Here is a 21,845-nt window from a genome sequence, read left to right on the forward strand (position 1 = left end):
TTAAACTAAATTCAATAACATTTGATAGCATTGACTTTGACCAATTTTTATCAAAACGATTGCATTACACGATTCCCCCGTAGAGAGCAAATGGCTTTGCTGAAAAAGATTGTGTGGAAAGATTTTATATTTAAAACAAGAAAAGAAAAATCTGCTTCGACCTGTGACCCCGATGAAGCGTTGAATTCAATATTCTCTCTGTAGAAAACGGTGTCATCGAAATTTTGTATAGCTGGGATATATTATGTCCAGCACCTTAAAATCACGATGATCTAAGGAAACACAGTTAACACATATTCTTTTGGATTGTTTATAGAGCAGACTTCGGTAAGATCGAGGTTTGAGGTAACCCCTGAGTGTAACACAGACAAGTGGATACTTTTTGGCTTGGTCACGTGATCGCCCCACTTATAGACCATGACTGTGTAACTAAGGACTTTATATAACTATCAACTTATGTACACATACTTATGCTCTTAAAACGCCTACTGGCAGGAAGATGGCTAACTCATACCTGTGACAAGAGAGAGAGAGAGAATGGGTGTGTTGGTAATGTAAATGGTTATATAACACGCTTCACACATTTTTTTAAAAAAATTTATTGCTTTGATGTCACGAGGGAAACCAAAAACAGACGTCATGTGATCGAAACCAAATACGTATATATCACATGTGTTATATACGTCTCTGTGGAAACTTAATCTGCGAAATGAAATTCACAAAACATCAAATCACGAACTTTGCCTGTGATTATTTTTTCTGTAATTAAATTAAAATATGTACTAATAATTTTAAGAAAGTCCGCGAATTGTGAACAATGATCTAAGATATGTAACAGAGATCCATACGACAAATAAAATTTCACACGGCTAGTTAGTGAAAATCTTCGACACGGAAAAAATTCGACACGGCTAGTTAGTGAAACTCTTCTACACGGAAAAAAATTCGACACGACAAGTTAGTGAAACTCTTCTACATGAAAAAAAAAATCGACACGGCTAGTTAGTGAAACTCTTCTACACGGAAAAAAATCGACACGGCTAGTTAGTTAAACTCTTCGATACGGAAAAAAATCGACACGGCTAGTTAGTGAAACTCTTCGATACGGAAAAAAAATCGACACGGCTAGTTAGTGAAACTCTTCGACACGGAAAAAAAATTCGACACGGCTAGTTAGTGAAAATCTTCGACACGGAAAAAAATTCGACACGACTAGTTAGTGAAAATCTTCTACACGGAAAAAAATTCGACACGACTAGTTAATGAAAATCTTCTACACGGAAAAAAAATTGACACGACTAGTTAGTGAAAATCTTCTACACGGAAAAAAATTGACACGACTAGTTAGTGAAAATCTTCTACACGGAAAAAAATTCGACACGACTAGTTAGTGAAAATCTTCTACACGGAAAAAAATTCGACACGTCTAGTTAGTGAAAATCTTCTACACGGAAAAAAATTCGACACGACTAGTTAGTGAAAATCTTCTACACGGAAAAAAATTCGACACGACTAGTTAGTGAAAATCTTCTACACGGAAAAAAATTCGACACGACTAGTTAGTGAAAATCTTCTACACGGAAAAAAATTCGACACGACTAGTTAGTGAAAATCTTCTACACGGAAAAATATTCGACACGACTATGGATAGTCCGAACTCGAATACAAAAATAGCATGCCTTCGTCACAGATAAAAATATCTAACTGCTCAACATGACAAACATGGCTATCTATTGTCACGCTTGGACGCAAACAATAATATCTAACTGTTCGACACGGACAGAAATCCACACAGATATGTCATTTAGAATGAAATAAGAGTATTAGACACTCTTCTTCTTTTAGGCCTTTTAAAGCATATGTAAAAAGATTCATTGTATACAAATGGTAAATCCAGCAAGTGTAAGAAAAATCAAGAACTAGAAAACTAAGCATTCTTCATTGTCGTCTGAGAAACCGAGTGAGCACTGTTAACTTTTCCGAGTGATAGCTTCAGCTGCGTGTCAATACATCCTTGTAAAGGTTCTTATCATTTTTGTTTTATTTGTCTTATATATGACAATTTCCGACTTGCACTAAGTACAGAATTAGCGAAACGCGTCTGCGAGGGATATGAAATAAGTTGGACTCTGTGCATTGGCATTTTCCGCACTAGAGCTCTGAAACCGTTCAAGATGTCTATTTATAACCGCTTTGTACAGTTATCATGTTAGTTATCTTGAAGTACATTTTGATACGGAGACGTTCTGCATTTTCTGTTACCATGGAAACAGGCTAAATTACAAATTTCGGTTTTCCCAGACAACAGCTCTGATACTGCTCAAATATCTACTCAAAACTGTACAGCCATCAAGCTAGCATTCTGCTCGTGCCTTTTGCTATAGAGGAGTTCTCATTTATATATATACATGTATATGTTATTACAGAGACAGGCAAAACTACAAATGTTGCTGTCTCTGTAATAAAAGCCGTTTAAGATAACTTCCTGATACTTTAACTTTTCATCCCTCTCTTTAATAAATCTGTTGACGATGAAGGAGTTACCGCCATGGAAACCGATAGAAACGGTCAAAATTACAAATTTCACGGTTTCTAGAGCATGGCAAGAAAACCGTATCTGAAACTTTATATACTTCGTACAAGCTAGCGTTCTCTTGTGCTTCTTTTTCGTTTAGGATATTTTCTTTTGTTGTTGTCTGTCAAAAGTAATGTGTAAAGTAAGATGTTCTACGTCAGAATTTCTCTTCCTCAATTTTATGATGATGTGAAGAATATATGAAGTTCATCTGATAAGTCTTTAGAATTGTCTTCGCTTGAAATTGCCGAGAATTTAAAGGTAATTTTGAGGTCAAGTAAATTCACACTCCCAATGGAAAACTATAAAATTTAAACAGAATAATACAACTCGCTTTACGCTATTTCCACTAAAAGACACTTAACTGTGTATATGATATGCTGCGGGTCCCAAGCGCTGCCTGTGCATCTTTAACGAAGAAAATATCTTTCCATAACATGTCACATGATCAAGTCACATGACACACATACATACAAAATGGCGAGTAAAAAGTCGGAGCAGCTCCTGTTCGGTACATTTTCTTTGTATCCGAGGACAAGACCGTCCTTTAGGGTTTCACTGTCACGAATGGGAGTAACATATAAAAACATTGATGAATGTGACGAGAAAGACCAATGTGTCCGACACATAAATATGGGCGATATAGTCGGTTGCCGGTGTCGAAGATCAAAAACGGCAGACGACTCAACAGCATACTTCACAATATATGCATATCCATTTCGGAAACGGACTATGAGTTCCAAGTTAACACGGATTCGTATGGATTTTACATTCGGATATAATGCTTCCCCTTCATTTGATGACAATATCCGAATATGTGCAGTGTGGAGAAACGTTGTGACTCGTTTGGCAAGGGGCCAAGATGTAGCGATGGAAGGTAGTGTTTACTAACACGTCAGTGATGAGTGTTACTTGTGTACTCGCAGCCATAGTGAACACCGGTATAAAGGTGGCCGTTATACAAAAAAGTTAATAACCATGAAAATGTCGCACTGGTGCGGCATGTTATATTTTACATATTCAATTAAGTAATAAACCTTAAAATGTCTTAAGTCATTGTAACTCATTTTGAAGGAAGCCATTTATACATGCCAACATAAGAACACATTTATGAAACACATATTCCAAAACATTAAATGCATCAAACAAGCAGGATATATTACAATTCATTGTTGATTATGTGTAGAAAAAAGTTTAAGTATTCATCCTGACATATACCATTAGTATACAAACCTACTGTTTGCTCAAAAAATAATTTCTTATTGAAAAACAATGGAATGATATTTAAATTATGTCTGAAGTTCAGATATCCCTTTGCATTTTGGTTAATAAGTTTGCTTTGAGTTTGATAATGCAAGCTATATTTTTCTTTCTTTTTTTTTTTACATTTTATTCAAGTGACACAATTCCACATAAAACCTCATTAGGTACCCCATCACATAGTGGCCTATAGTGATCGCCCTGTCTGTGTATCTATGCATCTGTCACCCACACATTTGTATCCACTTCATAACTTCCTCACCAATCATGGTAGTGCAATAAAACTTTGTATTCCTATTCACCATTAATGTTTCAAATACCAAAGTCCTGTTTGCACTGCAAAGGTCTAGTTCTCAAACTTTGGGCTTTTCATGGGACCTCTTTATTTACTACAGAAAGTTGTGTCCACTTAATCACTTTGTAAATTACTACATTTTGCCATTTCTTTCAATGAATATTGGTTTTTCATAGTTTTTTTAATCTTGGGTATAAAAATTTAGGCCCTTACCATCACTGACAAGTCCAAGAAGGACAAACGTTTTTATGACACTGTTCAATTTATTATTTGGCACTAATGTATTCAATTATGAATTTGCATTCAAATGTGCTTTTTACTCGTGTGCCTTTTATAGATTCTTTGATATGTAACCAGTTATAGTTGATGGATGAAAATTTACATGATTGTTAACCGCTATGAGAGGGTGAATCACAAACTTAATTTGATTTGTCCCTCAGGTCAAGGTCTTAAACTTTGGTCTTCCCATTGTAGCTGATATGATGAAAGTTGTATCTGCTCTACAACAGTCAGTTAAATCTTGCCCTTAGAGATGGTTTCTACTTCCATTTCATCTTGCAAACTTTTTTTATGTTGATTGGCATTGCTTTTTGTAACAGATTTTTTTTTTTTTTTTTGTTAGTATTGGTTTCACATTATCTGTATGCATTTACATGGTTCTGACTTGTTAAGGTATTTTCAAACACAATTTTCTAATTTTTATGTATTATTAAGTGTCAACTTGTAGTTTTATATACTTCATAAAAAACACAATTTGTATTTAGTGCCAGTCCACTTTTTTATCCTCTCTTTTTTGTTCCTGACAACTTGCACACCACACACCTGTTATTATGTCATTCAGCTACAAATATTCATGCACATTTCTCCCCATGAAATGGTAACTTATACACATGTTACATGTATTATATACTACTATAGTAATTTGCTGATATATAGTGTTGTAATCAGTTTTTAGCCCATCTTCCTCAGATGGTAGGTAATTCAGGTTTGTCCAATGACCATGGTCTGCTGTACATCTGTCCATAAACGTTTTTTGTTATCACTAGTTCTTTAGAAGGACAGGGTGGATTTTTCTCAAATGTAGGGTTTTCCATAATTTTGTTAGTAGTAGGCTGTGTAGTGAAAGTAGGAGGCTGGCCTGCCGTGTACGTGTAGTCGTGTACAGAACATTATTACAGAACTGGATTGGTGTAGGCGGCCAAATGATCAAAGTAGCCGGTCAAATTGGCCGTCGACCGGCTCTTATGGAAAACCCTGCAAATGGCCTACATAGGTTCCCCTTGGTCATTAGTTATGCTTTTTAGATTTTGGGACTGATCAGAAAAACAAAATGGTTGACAGGTGGCCATCTTTATATGATAAGAATTAAAAAAAAAACTCCAAAATTTTGATGATCACATATAGGTCAAACAATGGTAGGTACCAGGATCGCTCTTGTACCTCTTATTAATAACAGCACACCTATTTCTTTAATGTTAAAGTAAGCTAACATTAAGTGAAAGTAAAACATAGGTGAATGTAAATCCAATACCAGTAGTATGGACTCAGATGATAAGACAGTAGTAACCCCAATATTTGATGCTGAAGGACTTTTTATCATTGGCACTAATATAAACATATGTGCTAATGTTATTAAATTGATTTAATCATTCAAAAAACACCTGTATGATAAAAAGCTCACCTGTACCTATTAATTACTGTTTACTAGAGCTACCAACAAAAATGAGTAATGAGGCAAGCTGCAAATAATATTCCTTATCCCTGAAAAAAGTCCACACCAACTTCCATGTTGTCACTTTTGGTTAAGTGTCAATAATTAGACAGGAAATGGAATGTTAACATGTTTTAGATGGTTTTAGATTTTGGACCTTTGAGCTATAGAAGCAAATTTTCTAACTAATTAACTTCCTAGTTACAGGTAGGAATTCAAACCAGTCATCCTACATACATATCTGTGTGGTCAAGTTATCTAGGAGCTAAACGTGTGTTACCTATGTTTATATGAATTGGCACCACATTGCCTTGCTATATCCTCAGATTTGTGTACTAAGTGGGACATACATAGTATGATCTTTCACTATAACCAATCTGAACCGGTAGTCAGTATTTCAATTTTGTAGACAATCAAGCAATAAATATTTTTACTAGCCATTCTTAATACATTATTTGTATAGTTGGCTACAATTTGATATTATCAAGGAAAGATATCTGAGTGATATCGGTCACTCAGAGTTTATATCAACAAACAGTGATATCATCTGTTGTATTTAATTGTCATAGGGATGTGGAAATTCTAGACTTGAGGCCCCAATTCCAGGGAAAATGCTGGATGCAGAGAGCAATGAGTCATTTTAAGCCATTTTTAATTCATGTCAAAAACTGACACTGCCATCCTATGAAAATTTGACAGAAAAAAAAAATGGAGGTTAGGTTTCAGCTTTGAGACTCTATGGTCCCCTACTAGATTATCACTGCATTCCTGCACTTAATCATTGCTTGAATATTTTTTTCTTTGATAAATAATTGGTTTCAGTGCCTCTCTACTGTAATGTGACATCCTTTAGTTACTTACGTGTATCGTGTAGCCTGCACTTCTAAATGACAAGTGTCTTTGTTGGATGAGACAGAAGGAGTGATGGGAAGCCTTGTGGTACTTATGCATTATCTCTTTCACAAATAGGCAACCAGGTTTTCATTCCCTAGTCTGACATGATAAAGATCAGATACTTCCAACTTGGCGAAGAAAAGAGATCAATATGAATTCACCTAACTTGTTTCACTAATATTGTAGATGATTGTAGTTTAACATGAGATATGTTTCAACAGGTATAGAAAATACAGCTACATCTTGGACAACTACACCAACTTTTGCCCTCTGCTATATGGTAACAATCTCTTAGTCAAAACAATTGATATTCTTGTCAAGAAGGCACTGGCTTCAGTTGAAATTATGAAGGAAAAGTAGGGAAGAAGTTTTGCTCCATCAAGCTTCAAAAAATCCTGAAGTAATGATAAATGAGAATGGAAGACTTTTTGTGCTGTCAGTGCAAGATGTTTCTAACTTGTCCAACCTGCTTGATACATTTAGAAGACATTTACACAGAACAACATCTTAATTAAAATTAGATTATAATCCAGTTGTCTTGACGTAAAATCCACGAGGAAGATAATTCAGATGAATAGAAATATTTTGAAATCAGTACATTGAATATTGTACAAGAAAAACCTGTGTGTTTCAGATCAAATTATCCCAATCTTAGGTTGACTGTCTCTGACATATTTGACATGTCTTTGATGTAAATCAGGTTTTATTATAGAATATTTTGAATGAGATAAATTGATCTTGCTTATGCCTTTACATATTTGTGTTTTTGAAACAGAGGTGGCATCATAAACAAACACTTGAAACTTCATTAACTTGTAGCTATGGCTGAAAAGTCTAAAATGGTTACATGTGATTTTTAAACAGAGGTGGAGACATGCACACTACCGGAGTCTAAACGCTTGCTGATCCTCATCAACCCACATAGTGGTCCCGGTAAAGCCCAACAGATATTTGAAAAGGAAGTAGCTCCAATGCTGAATGAGGCAAATGCAGATTATGAAGTAAAAATTACAGGTCAGACAACTTTTTTTTGTAAGGATGATATTAGCATATTGTTTAAGATGTAAAGGATAAAGGTCTTGACTCACAAAGGACACCAGTGTTCCTATGAACAGAATACTTGGAATAGATCATCAAAATGTACCTTATAAGGTAAATGGATTTCTCTTTTGAATTTAAATGGATATCCATTTTACTGTGGCTGGATAGATGCAATGGTAGAGAATTGACAGATTTCAAAGTCCATCGGCAAACCAAAAATCATTTTCCTCTTCCCTTCAAATTCTGATACATGAACATTTCATTGTGTAAAAAGTCCATTATTTGAAATTTTGTTCAATGCAGTTTCAAAGATACAGTCGCATCAATGATCAAGTAAAAACCAAATAGACAGCCAAGGTTGCATGACTTATCTCTCCTTGCCAAAATTCTTTATACAATGTCACCATTCTGACCTACATTTTGATCTCTGGCCGATATCAGAGGAAAGGTTTAGACTCCATCTCTTACACTATTTGTTACTGGAACTCACTGGAGATATGGGTTCACTTGTAGTGCATTCTTTGCATATAATTTCACATTGGTTGGGAGACTGTAATTTGAAAAATTTTTTTGGTTGTTTTGTTTTTTCCAAACTATTGCATAGGATTTTTGTTTTTTTTGTAGAACATGCAGGTCATGCCACAGAAATCATGGTCAGTTTGGATCTATCTCAGTGGTATGCTGTAATCATTGTATCAGGGGATGGACTGATATATGAGGTGAGAATAACAGATATACATAGCAATTCAGGTACTTCTGTCACCTGAGACAAAGTGTACAGAGTGACAGGTTACCCGTGACAAAGTGTAAGGGTGACAGGTTACCCGAGACAAAGTGTACAGAGTGACAGGTTACCCGTGACAAAGTGTAAGGGTGACAGGTTACCCGAGACAAAGTGTACAGAGTGACAGGTTACCCGTGACAAAGTGTAAGGGTGACAGGTTACCCGAGACAAAGTGTACAGAGTGACAGGTTAACCGTGACAAAGTGTAAGGGTGACAGGTTACCCGAGACAAAGTGTACAGAGTGACAGGTTACCCGAGACAAAGTGTAAGGGTGACAGACTACCCGTGACAAAGTGTAAGGGTGACAGACTACCCGAGACAAAGTGTAAGGGTGACAGGTTACCCGAGACAAAGTGTAAGGGTGACAGACTACCCGTGACAAAGTGTAAGGGTGACAGGTTACCCGAGACAAAGTGTAAGGGTGACAGGTTACCCGTGACAAAGTGTAAGGGTGACAGACTACCCGTGACAAAGTGTAAGGGTGACAGACTACCCGAGACAAAGTGTAAGGGTGACAGGTTACCCGAGACAAAGTGTAAGGGTGACAGGTTACCCGAGACAAAGTGTAAGGGTGACAGGTTACCCGAGACAAAGTGTACAGGGTGACAGGTTACCCGAGACAAAGTGTAAGGGTGACAGACTACCCGAGACAAAGTGTAAGGGTGACAGACTACCCGTGACAAAGTGTAAGGGTGACAGGTTACCCGAGACAAAGTGTAAGGGTGACAGACTACCCGAGACAAAGTGTAAGGGTGACAGACTACCCGAGACAAAGTGTAAGGGTGACAGGTTACCCGAGACAAAGTGTAAGGGTGACAGGTTACCCGAGACAAAGTGTAAGGGTGACAGGTTAACCGTGACAAACTGAAGGGTGACAGGTTAACCGTGACAAAGTGTTAGGGTGACAGGTTACCCGAGACAAAGTGTAAGGGTGACAGGTTAACCGTGACAAACTGAAGGGTGACAGACTACCCGAGACAAAGTGTAAGGGTCACAGGTTAACCGTGACAAAGTGTTAGGGTGACAGGTTACCCGAGACAAAGTGTAAGGGTGACAGACTACCCGAGACAAAGTGTAAGGGTGACAGACTACCCGAGACAAAGTGTAAGGGTGACAGGTCACCCGAGACAATGTGTACAGAGTGACAGGTTACCCGAGACAAAGTGTAAGGGTGACAGACTACCCGTGACAAACTGAAGGGTGACAGACTACCCGTGACAAAGTGTAAGGGTGACAGACTACCCGTGACAAAGTGTAAGGTTGACAGACTACCCGTGACAAAGTGTTAGCCTTTTGTCCGGCGTCTTGTGTTGTAAAACTTTTTACATTTCCCATATTCCCTGGGGCTTGAGGGGCGAGGCCAAAATGGATCAAATTGACTTCAATTTCAGTTCAAAGATGTTCTACTGTTCATGGATGGAAGATTTTATATAGGAGAATTAAAAATGAAAATATTTGAGTTGAATTTCTTTTAATTCAAGCTTTGTTAGGAGCCTTGTCCAGCAGATAATGTAATGCACAGTTTATATTTGCATTATGTGTACAATGTAGCTAAAGTTATCTTTTCTTTTTAAACAAAATCAATTTGACATGTTACAAGCAGCATAGTGACCGTTAAGGTCCTTGGGACTCTTGTTATGAATACACCTAGGATGTCTTTTAAATGCAAGATGGAATTGGAGCAAATTGAGCTTGTAAGTACAACAAAACAAATGAAAAAGCAATCGTTATATTAGATTCTTAACACCATGTTTGTTAGCATGATTACATGGGAAAAACTTTACGATAACATGTTAGTACGTTTGGCATGGGAAGTATGGTATTAAATGAGACATACACCTTGTGACCTGACAAAGGGAGGTAAGAGGATGGAATAACTCGGTGCCTGTACCAGTTAGTTTGGGAGAAAATTGATGTCCTGTTTTCTGAAAAGATCACTGAAAAGTTGAGGGCTGTTACCAGGATGTGCCATTATAGCTCAGTTAGATCCAAGTAATTTTTCATTGTTCATGGTGGCTGGTGTAAACTGTATATCAGAAAATGTTCATTTCAGGATACATTCACCCTTCAATCAACAAAAATGTTTCTGACTATTTCAAAATTTATCCTTACCATACATTTTTACAGTAAGGAGTTGTGAAACTTTTATTGTGTTGCTAAATTCACCTCTCTTACAGGAAAAATGGACTCTCTATATATACATCATTTCTATTTTAAAAAATTATAAATTATAGATGCCATGCCTTTGTATGCTAAAATCTACTTATTTGATAACCTTTTTTCACAGACAATTAATGGCCTGATGAAACGACCAGACTGGGAAAGAGCTATCCAGTTTCCGGTGGGGTGTTTACCAGGAGGCTCCGGGAATGCTTTGTGTTGGACCATCAATTACTTAGCTGGGTAAGATTAGGGCCAGAAATAACTGTGTAAGCTGCCAAGTTTAATGGCTTTTTGAATTATGTACATTTTGTATGTATTGAAATACTTGTTGTTTACTTTTTTTATTTAATATTGACAAAGATTATCAGAATGTCATTATTGGGTTAAAATAAAGAATGATAAAAAAATTGTTATTTTTTCCAACCAACTGGATATTTTACTTCTTTACTAACCTATTTAAGGCACTCTCTGTCACTTAAGACAAAAAATTCAAAAGGAAGGAGCCAACGTCAGGTATAAGTAAGTGGGTGTTAGGTGGGTACTTCTCTGTGAGTATGGAGTCCAGACAAAAATTCTAAATCCATCTCTATAGACATGAAATCTGACATGATGAGATTAAGGTTTTGCTAAGTATTAACCTGTTGGTATCTTTACTATGAAGGTTGTTAAATAAACTTGACCATGACTAATTCTGAACATCATGGAAGTGAGATATGTTTCCAATACATTGGTTAACAACATAAAACTTCATTGGTAGATAGATTGCGATAAGGAGAGGTGCAGTGTTCAAGAACCTTAACTCTCTTTTGCATAATTTAGTACTTATTGAAACTTGGTGTATACATTTGTCATACTAAGAGATTGTGTAGTATACCAAATTCAGGGCCTGCAACTTCTAAATTACATAATTATTGCCCTTTGATTAAATTTCTTGTACAATAAAGCCATTTTCGGAGAGCATTTATCAGTTTCACTGATACCCCAGTTTTGTTTGTGTTTAGGGAGCCAGTAGGGGATGAGATGGTTCTTCACTCGACGTTTATACTGCTGAAGCATCGCCTGATTCCCATGGACCTAGTAGTGATTCAGCTACCTACAATTCAGGTCTTTTCCTTTCTGTCTGTCACTTGGGGAATGATCGCTGACATCGACTTTGAGAGCGAAAAACTTCGGGCATTTGGAGCAGCTCGCTTCACTATCTATGCATTAATCAGAATACTCAGTAAGTGTGACCTCAATAATGACTTTTTTGGTCTATTGTTAGAATACTCAGTAAGTGTGACCTCAATAATGACTTTTTTGGTCTATTGTTAGAATACTCAGTAAGTGTGACCTCAATAATGACTTTTTTGGTCTATTGTTAGAATACTCAGTAAGTGTGACCTCAATAATGACTTTTTTGGTCTATTGTTAAAATTCTCACTAAGTGTGACCTCAATAATGACTTTTTTGGTCTATTGTTAGAATACTCAGTAAGTGTGACCTCAATAATGACTTTTTTGGTCTATTGTTAAAATTCTCACTAAGTGTGACCTCAATAATGACTTTTTTGGTCTATTGTTAGAATACTCAGTAAGTGTGACCTCAATAATGACTTTTTTGGTCTATTGTTAAAATTCTCACTAAGTGTGACCTCAATAATGACTTTTTTGGTCTATTGTTAGAATACTCAGTAAGTGTGACCTCAATAATGACTTTTTTGGTCTATTGTTAAAATTCTCACTAAGTGTGACCTCAATAATGACTTTTTTGGTCTATTGTTAGAATACTCAGTAAGTGTGACCTCAATAATGACTTTTTTGGTCTATTGTTAGAATACTCAGTAAGTGTGACCTCAATAATGACATTTTTGGTCTATTGTTAGAATACTCAGTAAGTGTGACCTCAATAATGACATTTTTGGTCTATTGTTAGAATACTCAGTAAGTGTGACCTCAATAATGACTTTTTGGTCTATTGCTAAAATTCTCACTAAGTGTGCTTTCAATAGGTCCATTTCAATCTTTTGCTAGAATACTTGGTAAATGTACCCACTATAATGTGTATTTCAGTCTATTGTTAGAAATTCAGCAAGTGTGCCTTCTATAACATTGCTATACTTCCCCATTAAGTGTGCCTTCTATAACATTGCTATACTTCCCCATTAAGTGTGCCTTCTATAACATTGCTATACTTCCCCATTAAGTGTGCCTTCTATAACATTGCTATACTTCCCCATTAAGTGTGCTTTCAACAGTGTCTGTTTCATTCTATTAATCTTATTTTCATCTTTAACATTCTTAAGTCAGTGGTAAATGTGAATTGATTCTGTTTTTTTTCTTGGTTTAGGTACATAATGTTTATACATATATTATCACAAGGAAATAACCCCTAATTACTAAGCAATATGCTTGTTGCATTGAAGTATTCTTTATTCATTAAAGGACCTCGCAGCTACAAAGGAGAGTTGGCTTTTCTTCCAAAAGGACAATACACTCCCAAGACACAGCAGGCAATTGCCAAGAACACAATTCGTCGGATGGCCAGTCGTGAAACTGCAGGGTCAGTATGTGAGAATGGAGCAGTGGGAACCTATCGCACAATATCAGAAGACAGTGAGAGATTGCGATCAGTTTCAGTGCCAGTGATGCCAATTTCCAGCAGTAAACACAACTATGCTAAAGACAATTTGGGTATGGTGTTTGATGAGACTGTGAAAGAAGAGAATCTTTCTGACGTCAATGGGCACTCCAGCGGCCACCTAGATGAGCATACAGAGGTGAATGGCATGGGTGCATCAAATGTGAGCTTTGATACAGAAATAGGTGGTGCCAATGGACCTGTGAATCATTTACAAGCCGATGATAATCGGGATCCTTCACAAGCTTCAGGCAGCTCACCCTATAGTCCCAACGTGTCTTGTTCTCTCCTTCCTCCCTTGGATAAACCTGTTCCTCCTGACTGGGTCAAAGTGAAGGGAGATTTCCTCACTGTTCTTGCTACATATCAGCCCTATCTAGGCCCGGACAACTTGTTCGCTCCTGATGCTAGGCTAAATGATGGCTGCATCCATCTTTTGTTTATTCGCTCTGGCATCACAAAAAAGACATTGTTGGAGATTTTTCTTTCTATTGATGAAGGAAACCATATTAATTCTCCTTATGTTGAATATGTGAAAGTGTCAGCATTTCGACTGACACCAGATGATTTGTCGATTGGAAATCTGATGGTAGATGGAGAACATGTGGACATGGCGCCAATTCAGGGACAAATATTCCCACAAATGGGTCGCATTATGGGTATTCAGTAGAACAAGTCAACAGAATTTTATTATTCAAATCGCTCTGCATCCGTGGTTCGTCCATCCATGCATCCGTCTGTCTGTCCATCTGTCCATAAACAAATTTTGTTATCACTACTTCTTGAGAAGTACGGGATGGATCTTTCTAAAATTTCATATGTAGGTTTCACTTGGTCCCTAATTGTGCCCGTTTCATTTTGGGACTGATCATGAAAACAAAATGGCAGGAAGGTGGCCATCTAGGATTTTACTCAGTTAAGATTGTTATTGCTATTTCTTAAGTAGTACTGAATGATATCTCAAATTTCATATATATGTTCCCTTTGGTCTCTCCTTGTGCCTGTTTGCTTTTTGGACTGATCAAAAGAAACAAAATGGCTTCAAGGTGGCCATTTTTTGATTTGGCAGGTAAAGATAATTATCGCTATTTCTGCAAAGGAATGTTCAAATGTCTCATCATTAAGAGCAAAAACAGAGAAGAGAAAAGAAGGGAAAAGATCCAACTTTCAAAGAGCAGATAAAGATCAAATAATGGGGGGTGTCAAGATCCCTCTGGGATCTCTTGTTGGATATTAGGGACGGAGATATCAAAACACAGCTACATGTGTGTTATGATGTAGATTCTAACAAATACTCTCAGATTCTAGTACTAGTTTTCACATTTTTTAAATTCAGCATTTCTATTTCTTCCATTTAAGTGTTTAATTTACTGAAAAAATATATAAATAGACATATATATATATAAATGATTATCTATATATTTTAATATTTTTATAGAGATTCTGCTTTAAAAAGCGTTTTTCTATGACCATCCAAAATTTAAATGCTCTGTTGTAAGGTTATTGATTCCATAAGTGTTGAGTGTGATTGTGCGTACATTTAAGTGTAAAGTTTGGAATATATTCATATTATATTATAATGTGGGTATTAGATATGATTATGTTTTTCTCCCTTGGAGGTATTATAAGTGAACAATTCTTATACGAAACTTAATCTGTGTTTGTATGGTTGTTATGTTAACCTGTATCAGGATACCAACATTTGAACATCTGTGTTTGTGAATGTGAAGAGCAGACTGAATGTGTATGCAGTAACAGATATATAATGTGTAGCACAACGATCATCTTTTTATTTCTGGTATAAATGTGGATCAAATTTGTATTTTCACGTACACATGTTCTTTCTTCTGATGTTGAACTTTTCATTTCAAGGTAGCTGAGAGAATGCTTATTATTCTTTTATTATTTTTTTTTCATGATTTTTTTTTTTTAAATTTTTGTTGATTTTTATATAATTTTTTGACCTGTTTTGACTCTTGCTATTGTTACAGGGCATTAACATTTAAGACACTCCTACCATCACCTGAATAACATGAATGGTGGGTTTAAGATGTGATTGCTGTATATCATGCCATCTTTTTTGTCAACTTTTTCTGTAATGTAGGAGTTCATGTAAATAATGTGTTTGGAATCATCAAGGTAATATAAAGAAAATATATCTAGTGTACATAGTTAACAGTGAATGTTTATATCAGGGGATACTGGTTTTGAATATCTCGGCTGATACACAGTGTATAACCAGGTAAAACTATTGAAAGGCTTGGCAAGTGTGATTTCTCTCATATAAAATATACTGCAATCCAGTGTATGAAGTATATAGGTAAATTAACTTAATGTGAGAATTATTTACTGTGGATCGTGACATGGTTATGTACGCGATAGCACTTCAAATGCTGATCAAAAGGAATGAACTACAGTAGGTAACCATTCATTAAAGCATACAACCATATAAGGTTTCGTGATTTAAAATGACAATAGTCAAAACAATGGCAGAAATTTATTATGACAAATTCATCTAAAATGCCATTTACCAAGTGTGCTGGCATCTTTTATTAGGCTTTTTAGGGTCATCAGGATTGGATATATAAAAATCATTAAACATTGACATCTATATTGAAGTGATGATGCTGTGTAATATAGAAGGATAAAAAGCTATTGAAATTCAAATTACTCACTTCATTTTCTCTTTCCAGGTCACTTAAATGTTATTAAGTTCATGTCCCCCCTTTTTTTTTGAATATGAAACAGAAATGTATTTATTATTAACCAAGCAGTTGAGATACCCTGTTGGTGTGATGGCCAAAGGTATGCCTACAATGTATTGGATAGGTAGCTCAATTATTGTCTTTCATTGTCAATGCTATCGTAGTTCATATGTCTATCTGTGCTTTGGGCTTTATTGATGAAGGTGTGTGTATTACCTATAGGAATTATTTGTAGTCAGAGTTAGAGAGAACTTTGGTAAATCTATCACAGCCAAATGATCAGTGTCTTTTGTACCACCACAAAGTAACATCAGTCAAAGTAAAATTATCTAGTTCTAAGGCTGCAGTTTGTGGGGAATGTAGACTACAGAGACACTGATCTAGTTCTGTGCCTGCAGTTTGTGGGGAATGTAGACTACAGAGACACTGATCTAGTTCTAAGACTGCAGTTTGTGGGGAATGTAGACTACAGAGACACTGATCTAGTTCTGTGCCTGCAGTTTGTGGGGAATGTAGACTACAGAGACACTGATCTAGTTCTATGTCTGCAGTTTGTGGGGAATGTAGACTACAGAGACACTGATCTAGTTCTATGTCTGCAGTTTGTGGGGAATGTAGACTACAGAGACACTGATCTAGTTCTATGTCTGCAGTTTGTGGGGAATGTAGACTACAGAGACACTGATCTAGTTCTGTGCCTGCAGTTTGTGGGGAATGTAGACTACAGAGACACTGATCTAGTTCTAAGTCTGTAGTTTGTGGGGAATGTAGACTACAGAGACACTGATCTAGTTCTATGTCTGCAGTTTGTGGGGAATGTAGACTACAGAGACACTGATCTAGTTCTATGTCTGCAGTTTGTGGGGAATGTAGACTACAGAGACACTGATCTAGTTCTGTGCCTGCAGTTTGTGGGGAATGTAGACTACAGAGACACTGATCTAGTTCTAAGGCTGCAGTTTGTGGGGAATGTAGACTACAGAGACACTGATCTAGTTCTATGTCTGCAGTTTGTGGGGAATGTAGACTACAGAGACACTGATCTAGTTCTAAGGCTGCAGTTTGTGGGGAATGTAGACTACAGAGACACTGATCTAGTTCTGTGCCTGCAGTTTGTGGGGAATGTAGACTACAGAGACACTGATCTAGTTCTAAGGCTGCAGTTTGTGGGGAATGTAGACTACAGAGACACTGATCTAGTTCTAAGGCTGCAGTTTGTGGGGAATGTAGACTACAGAGACACTGATCTAGTTCTAAGGCTGCAGTTTGTGGGGAATGTAGACTACAGAGACACTGATCTAGTTCTATGTCTGCAGTTTGTGGGGAATGTAGACTACAGAGACACTGATCTAGTTCTAAGTCTGTAGTTTGTGGGGAATGTAGACTACAGAGACACTGATCTAGTTCTAAGGCTGCAGTTTGTGGGGAATGTAGACTACAGAGACACTGATCTAGTTCTAAGGCTGCAGTTTGTGGGGAATGTAGACTACAGAGACACTGATCTAGTTCTATGTCTGCAGTTTGTGGGGAATGTAGACTACAGAGACACTGATCTAGTTCTAAGTCTGTAGTTTGTGGGGAATGTAGACTACAGAGACACTGATCTAGTTCTAAGGCTGTAGTTTGTGGGGAATGTAGACTACAGAGACACTGATCTAGTTCTATGTCTGTAGTTTGTGGGGAATGTAGACTACAGAGACACTGATCTAGTTCTATGTCTGTAGTTTGTGGGGAATGTAGACTACAGAGACACTGATCTAGTTCTAAGGCTGTAGTTTGTGGGGAATGTAGACTACAGAGACACTGATCTAGTTCTAAGTCTGTAGTTTGTGGGGAATGTAGACTACAGAGACACTGATCTAGTTCTAAGGCTGTAGTTTGTGGGGAATGTAGACTACAGAGACACTGATCTAGTTCTATGTCTGTAGTTTGTGGGGAATGTAGACTACAGAGACACTGATCTAGTTCTATGTCTGCAGTTTGTGGTGAATGTAGACTACAGAGACACTGAACTAGTTCTAAGGCTGCAGTTTGTGGGGAATGTAGACTACAGAGACACTGATCTAGTTCTATGTCTGCAGTTTGTGGGGAATGTAGACTACAGAGACACTGATCTAGTTCTATGTCTGCAGTTTGTGGGGAATGTAGACTACAGAGACACTGATCTAGTTCTAAGCCTGCAGTTTGTGGGGAATGTAGACTACAGAGACACTGAACTAGTTCTAAGGCTGCAGTTTGTGGGGAATGTAGACTACAGAGACACTGATCTAGTTCTAGTCGCAGCTTTCGATAGACCAACTTGTTCTATGTAAGTCAATGGCCTAAATGTTGTGACAGAACTGATATAATATATATATGTAAATTGTTGATACAAATCATGCTTGTTATTTCGCAGTTACATGTAATGATATGGCACTTCTGCTCAATGTTTGTTATTTTTTATGCACTTTTTGTGTGATATTTTGAGTAATCAATATTTTTTCTATTTATAGTTTGTTGTCAGATTATGCTTTGTAAATTGTATGTTGTTCATAATTGGATATTTTATTTTTTAGATGCTTATCATGTGAAGTAATGTTTGCTTTGTATCTTTAATGATGGGTTGTTCCAGAAAGTTGCCATATATAATTAATTCTTGCTCACAAGAATGTCCATTCCCATCAGTGTTCTCATTCTGTTTATACACTTTAAACCCAGTGCTTCTAATTATTTCTGTTTTTTGCAATGGGTCAAGTTAAGAATGAACCACCAAGAGCATGTTTTCTGTATAAAAGATGAAATATGGAGCAGCTCAGTACATCAAATAGTACATGCAGTGTTAATGCAGGGGTTGAAAATCAGATGTCAAGTTTTACATTTCATTGATTAGTATTCCGTTTCATCTATCAGCGTTAGGTACCACAGGTGTGAGTCTTTGTTTTTAGATTTATGCAGATATTGGAAATATTTTTTAAAGTAATGCAATGCCTTAGAATTACATTCCAAGGGAAATATAACACATAATCATTTCTACGTGTTAATTTGTTGATGATTTCCACGTGTTAATTTGTTGATGATTTCCACGTGTTAATTTGCCGCGTGGTATTCAACAGGACCGATTGTTTCATTAATCTCATAAATCCAGGGAAAATATCCCATCATAACACTAACATATGTTCATTCATCTTTATTTATTTCATAAGCTCCCTACATCCCTCCTGTGTACTTTGTAATATGTTTTGTGTACAGGAGGCTGTCTACATAAAATCTCCCAACGATATCAGCCCACCATCATTACAGGGTGGAATTTTTTAATTGTATTTGGTAAAGGTGAAGGACACTTATGTAAGCTGGCTTGTAGAGGTGAAGGACACTTATGTAAGCTAGCTTGTAGAGGTGAAGGACACTTATGTAAGCTAGCTTGTAGAGGTGAAGGACACTTATGTAAGCTAGCTTGTAGAGGTGAAGGACACTTATGACAGCTAGCTTGTAGAGGTGAAGGACACTTATGTAAGCTAGCTTGTAGAGGTGAAGGACATTTATGTAAGCTAGCTTGAAGAGGTGAAGGACACTTATGTAAGCTAGCTTGTAAAGGTGAAGGACACTTATATCAGCTAGCTTGTAGAGGTGAAGGACACTTATAACAGCTGGCTTGTAGTGGTGAAGGACACTTATGTAAGCTAGCTTGTAAAGGTGAAGGACACTTATGTAAGCTAGCTTGTAAAGGTGAAGAACACTTATATCAGCTAGCTTGTAGAGGTGAAGGACACTTATGACAGCTAGCTTGCTATAAGGAGCATTATGACAGTTAGCTAGCTACTGTTCAGAAATCTTCATGTCCTTTTTTTGTTTTATGCATGTTTCAGATAAGTCCTAGTTGTGCTGTGCAACTTTGAAGAATGGTCAGGTTTATACATATAGATTTGAACTTCCATATTTCAGAGTGGTCAATTTATAGTAAAATCATTATGAATGAATGTTGGAATTTTATTCCAAGTGCTCCTGGATACTGTGTGATGGTCATAGAGTCCAGATCAAGTTAAGTATCATTGAAATGGTAAACACAACACAACATCACAGGTCCAGTAAGTCATACTTATCCTTGTAGTGGTAAACACTACACAACATCACAGGTCCAGTAAGTCATACTTATCCTTGTAGTGGTAAACACTACACAACATCACAGGCCCAGGAAGTCATACTTATCCTTGTAGTGGTAAACACTACACAACATCACAGGTCCAGTAAGTCATACTTATCCTTGTAGTGGTAAACACTACACAACATCACAGGTCCAGTAAGTCATACTTATCCTTGTAGTGGTAAACACTACACAACATCACAGGTCCAGTAAGTCATACTTATCCTTGTAGTGGTAAACACTACACAACATCACAGGCCCAGTAAGTCATACTTATCCTTGTAGTGGTAAACACTACACAACATCACAGGTCCAGTAAGTCATACTTATCCTTGTAGTGGTAAACACTACACAACATCACAGGTCCAGTAAGTCATACTTATCATTGTAGTGGTAAACACTACACAACATCACAGGTCCAGGAAGTCATCTTTTTCCTTGTAGTGGTAAACACGACACAACATCACAAGTCCAGTAAGTCATACTTATCATTGTAGTGGTAAACACTACACAACATCACAGGTCCAGGAAGTCATCTTTTTCCTTGTAGTGGTAAACACGACACAACATCACAAGTCCAGTAAGTCATACTTATCATTGTAGTGGTAAACACGACACAACATCACAAGTCCAGTAAGTCATACTTATCATTGTAGTGGTAAACACTACACAACATCACAGGTCCAGGAAGTCATCTTTTTCCTTGTAGTGGTAAACACGACACAACATCACAAGTCCAGTAAGTCATACTTATCATTGTAGTGGTAAACACTACACAACATCACAGGTCCAGGAAATCATGATAAGGGATAATCATGTCGAAGTTAAAGCCATAATGATATTATACTTCACAACACAATTTAGGATATTGTTGGTAATTGACTATAACTGTACATTGATGAAGCTAAAAGATCAAAGTCTTGAAGGTCGTACATTCTATAAATATTTGATCATGTCAGCAACTGCTTCCTCAGGATAATAACAGTGATACTGTTTACTGATGTGACCTCTGATGATGGGTACCGAAGTACCATCTCTTCATTATTTTATTAATTAGTCCCAAATAATATCACTTCACCATCTGCATAGCCACTTATGTATATAAATATGTTTAACTTCTGTCTTTTGTGTGAGGTTATTTTCATATTATATTGTAATTTTATTTATTTATTATTTTGAGAAATCATAATACCAGTAATAGTGTGTTTAAAATCATTGTAATACCTGTACCAGTAACAGTGTGTTTAAAATCATTGTAATTAATGTACCAGTAATAGTGTGTTTAAAGTCATTGTAATTAATGTACCAGTAATAGTCATTGTAATTAATGTACCAGTAATAGTGTGTAAAATATTCAGTTTTCATGTTGACATTATAAGTCACATTTGTAAACATTTTTAAAAAACAACAATGTTTTGATTTAATGAATTTTGGATAATATATGTTAACACTTACAGATTTTTGACATTTCAGTATAATTCTGAAACTGTATACCAGGTAACCATTATAACTGATAGATTATATCACAAGATTATTACTGATTATATCACATTATTACTGATTATATCACAACACTATTACTGATTATATCACAACATTATTACTGATAGATTATATCACAACATTATTACTGATTATATCACAACATTATTACTGATATTTTATATCACTCCTGTG

At 36.5% G+C, this 21,845-nt stretch overlaps 1 protein-coding gene across 1 annotated transcript; it reads left to right on the top strand.

Annotated features, from left to right (window-relative positions):
* The first annotated feature begins 3,208 nt into the window (after positions 1-3,208).
* LOC132555774 (sphingosine kinase 1-like) lies at positions 3,209-14,013 on the top strand. The gene is made up of 6 exons (XM_060220137.1): positions 3,209-3,452; positions 7,600-7,749; positions 8,401-8,495; positions 10,849-10,964; positions 11,726-11,946; positions 13,148-14,013. The coding sequence occupies exons 1-6, from the start codon at positions 3,209-3,211 to the stop codon at positions 14,011-14,013; spliced, it is 1,692 nt and encodes a 563-aa protein (XP_060076120.1).
* The last annotated feature ends 7,832 nt before the right edge of the window (positions 14,014-21,845 follow it).

This window comes from Ylistrum balloti, unplaced genomic scaffold (genome assembly GCF_031769215.1).
Source record: "Ylistrum balloti isolate Yb309-2 unplaced genomic scaffold, AGI_CSIRO_Ybal_v1 Utg370512, whole genome shotgun sequence".
Taxonomy (NCBI): domain Eukaryota; kingdom Metazoa; phylum Mollusca; class Bivalvia; order Pectinida; family Pectinidae; genus Ylistrum; species Ylistrum balloti.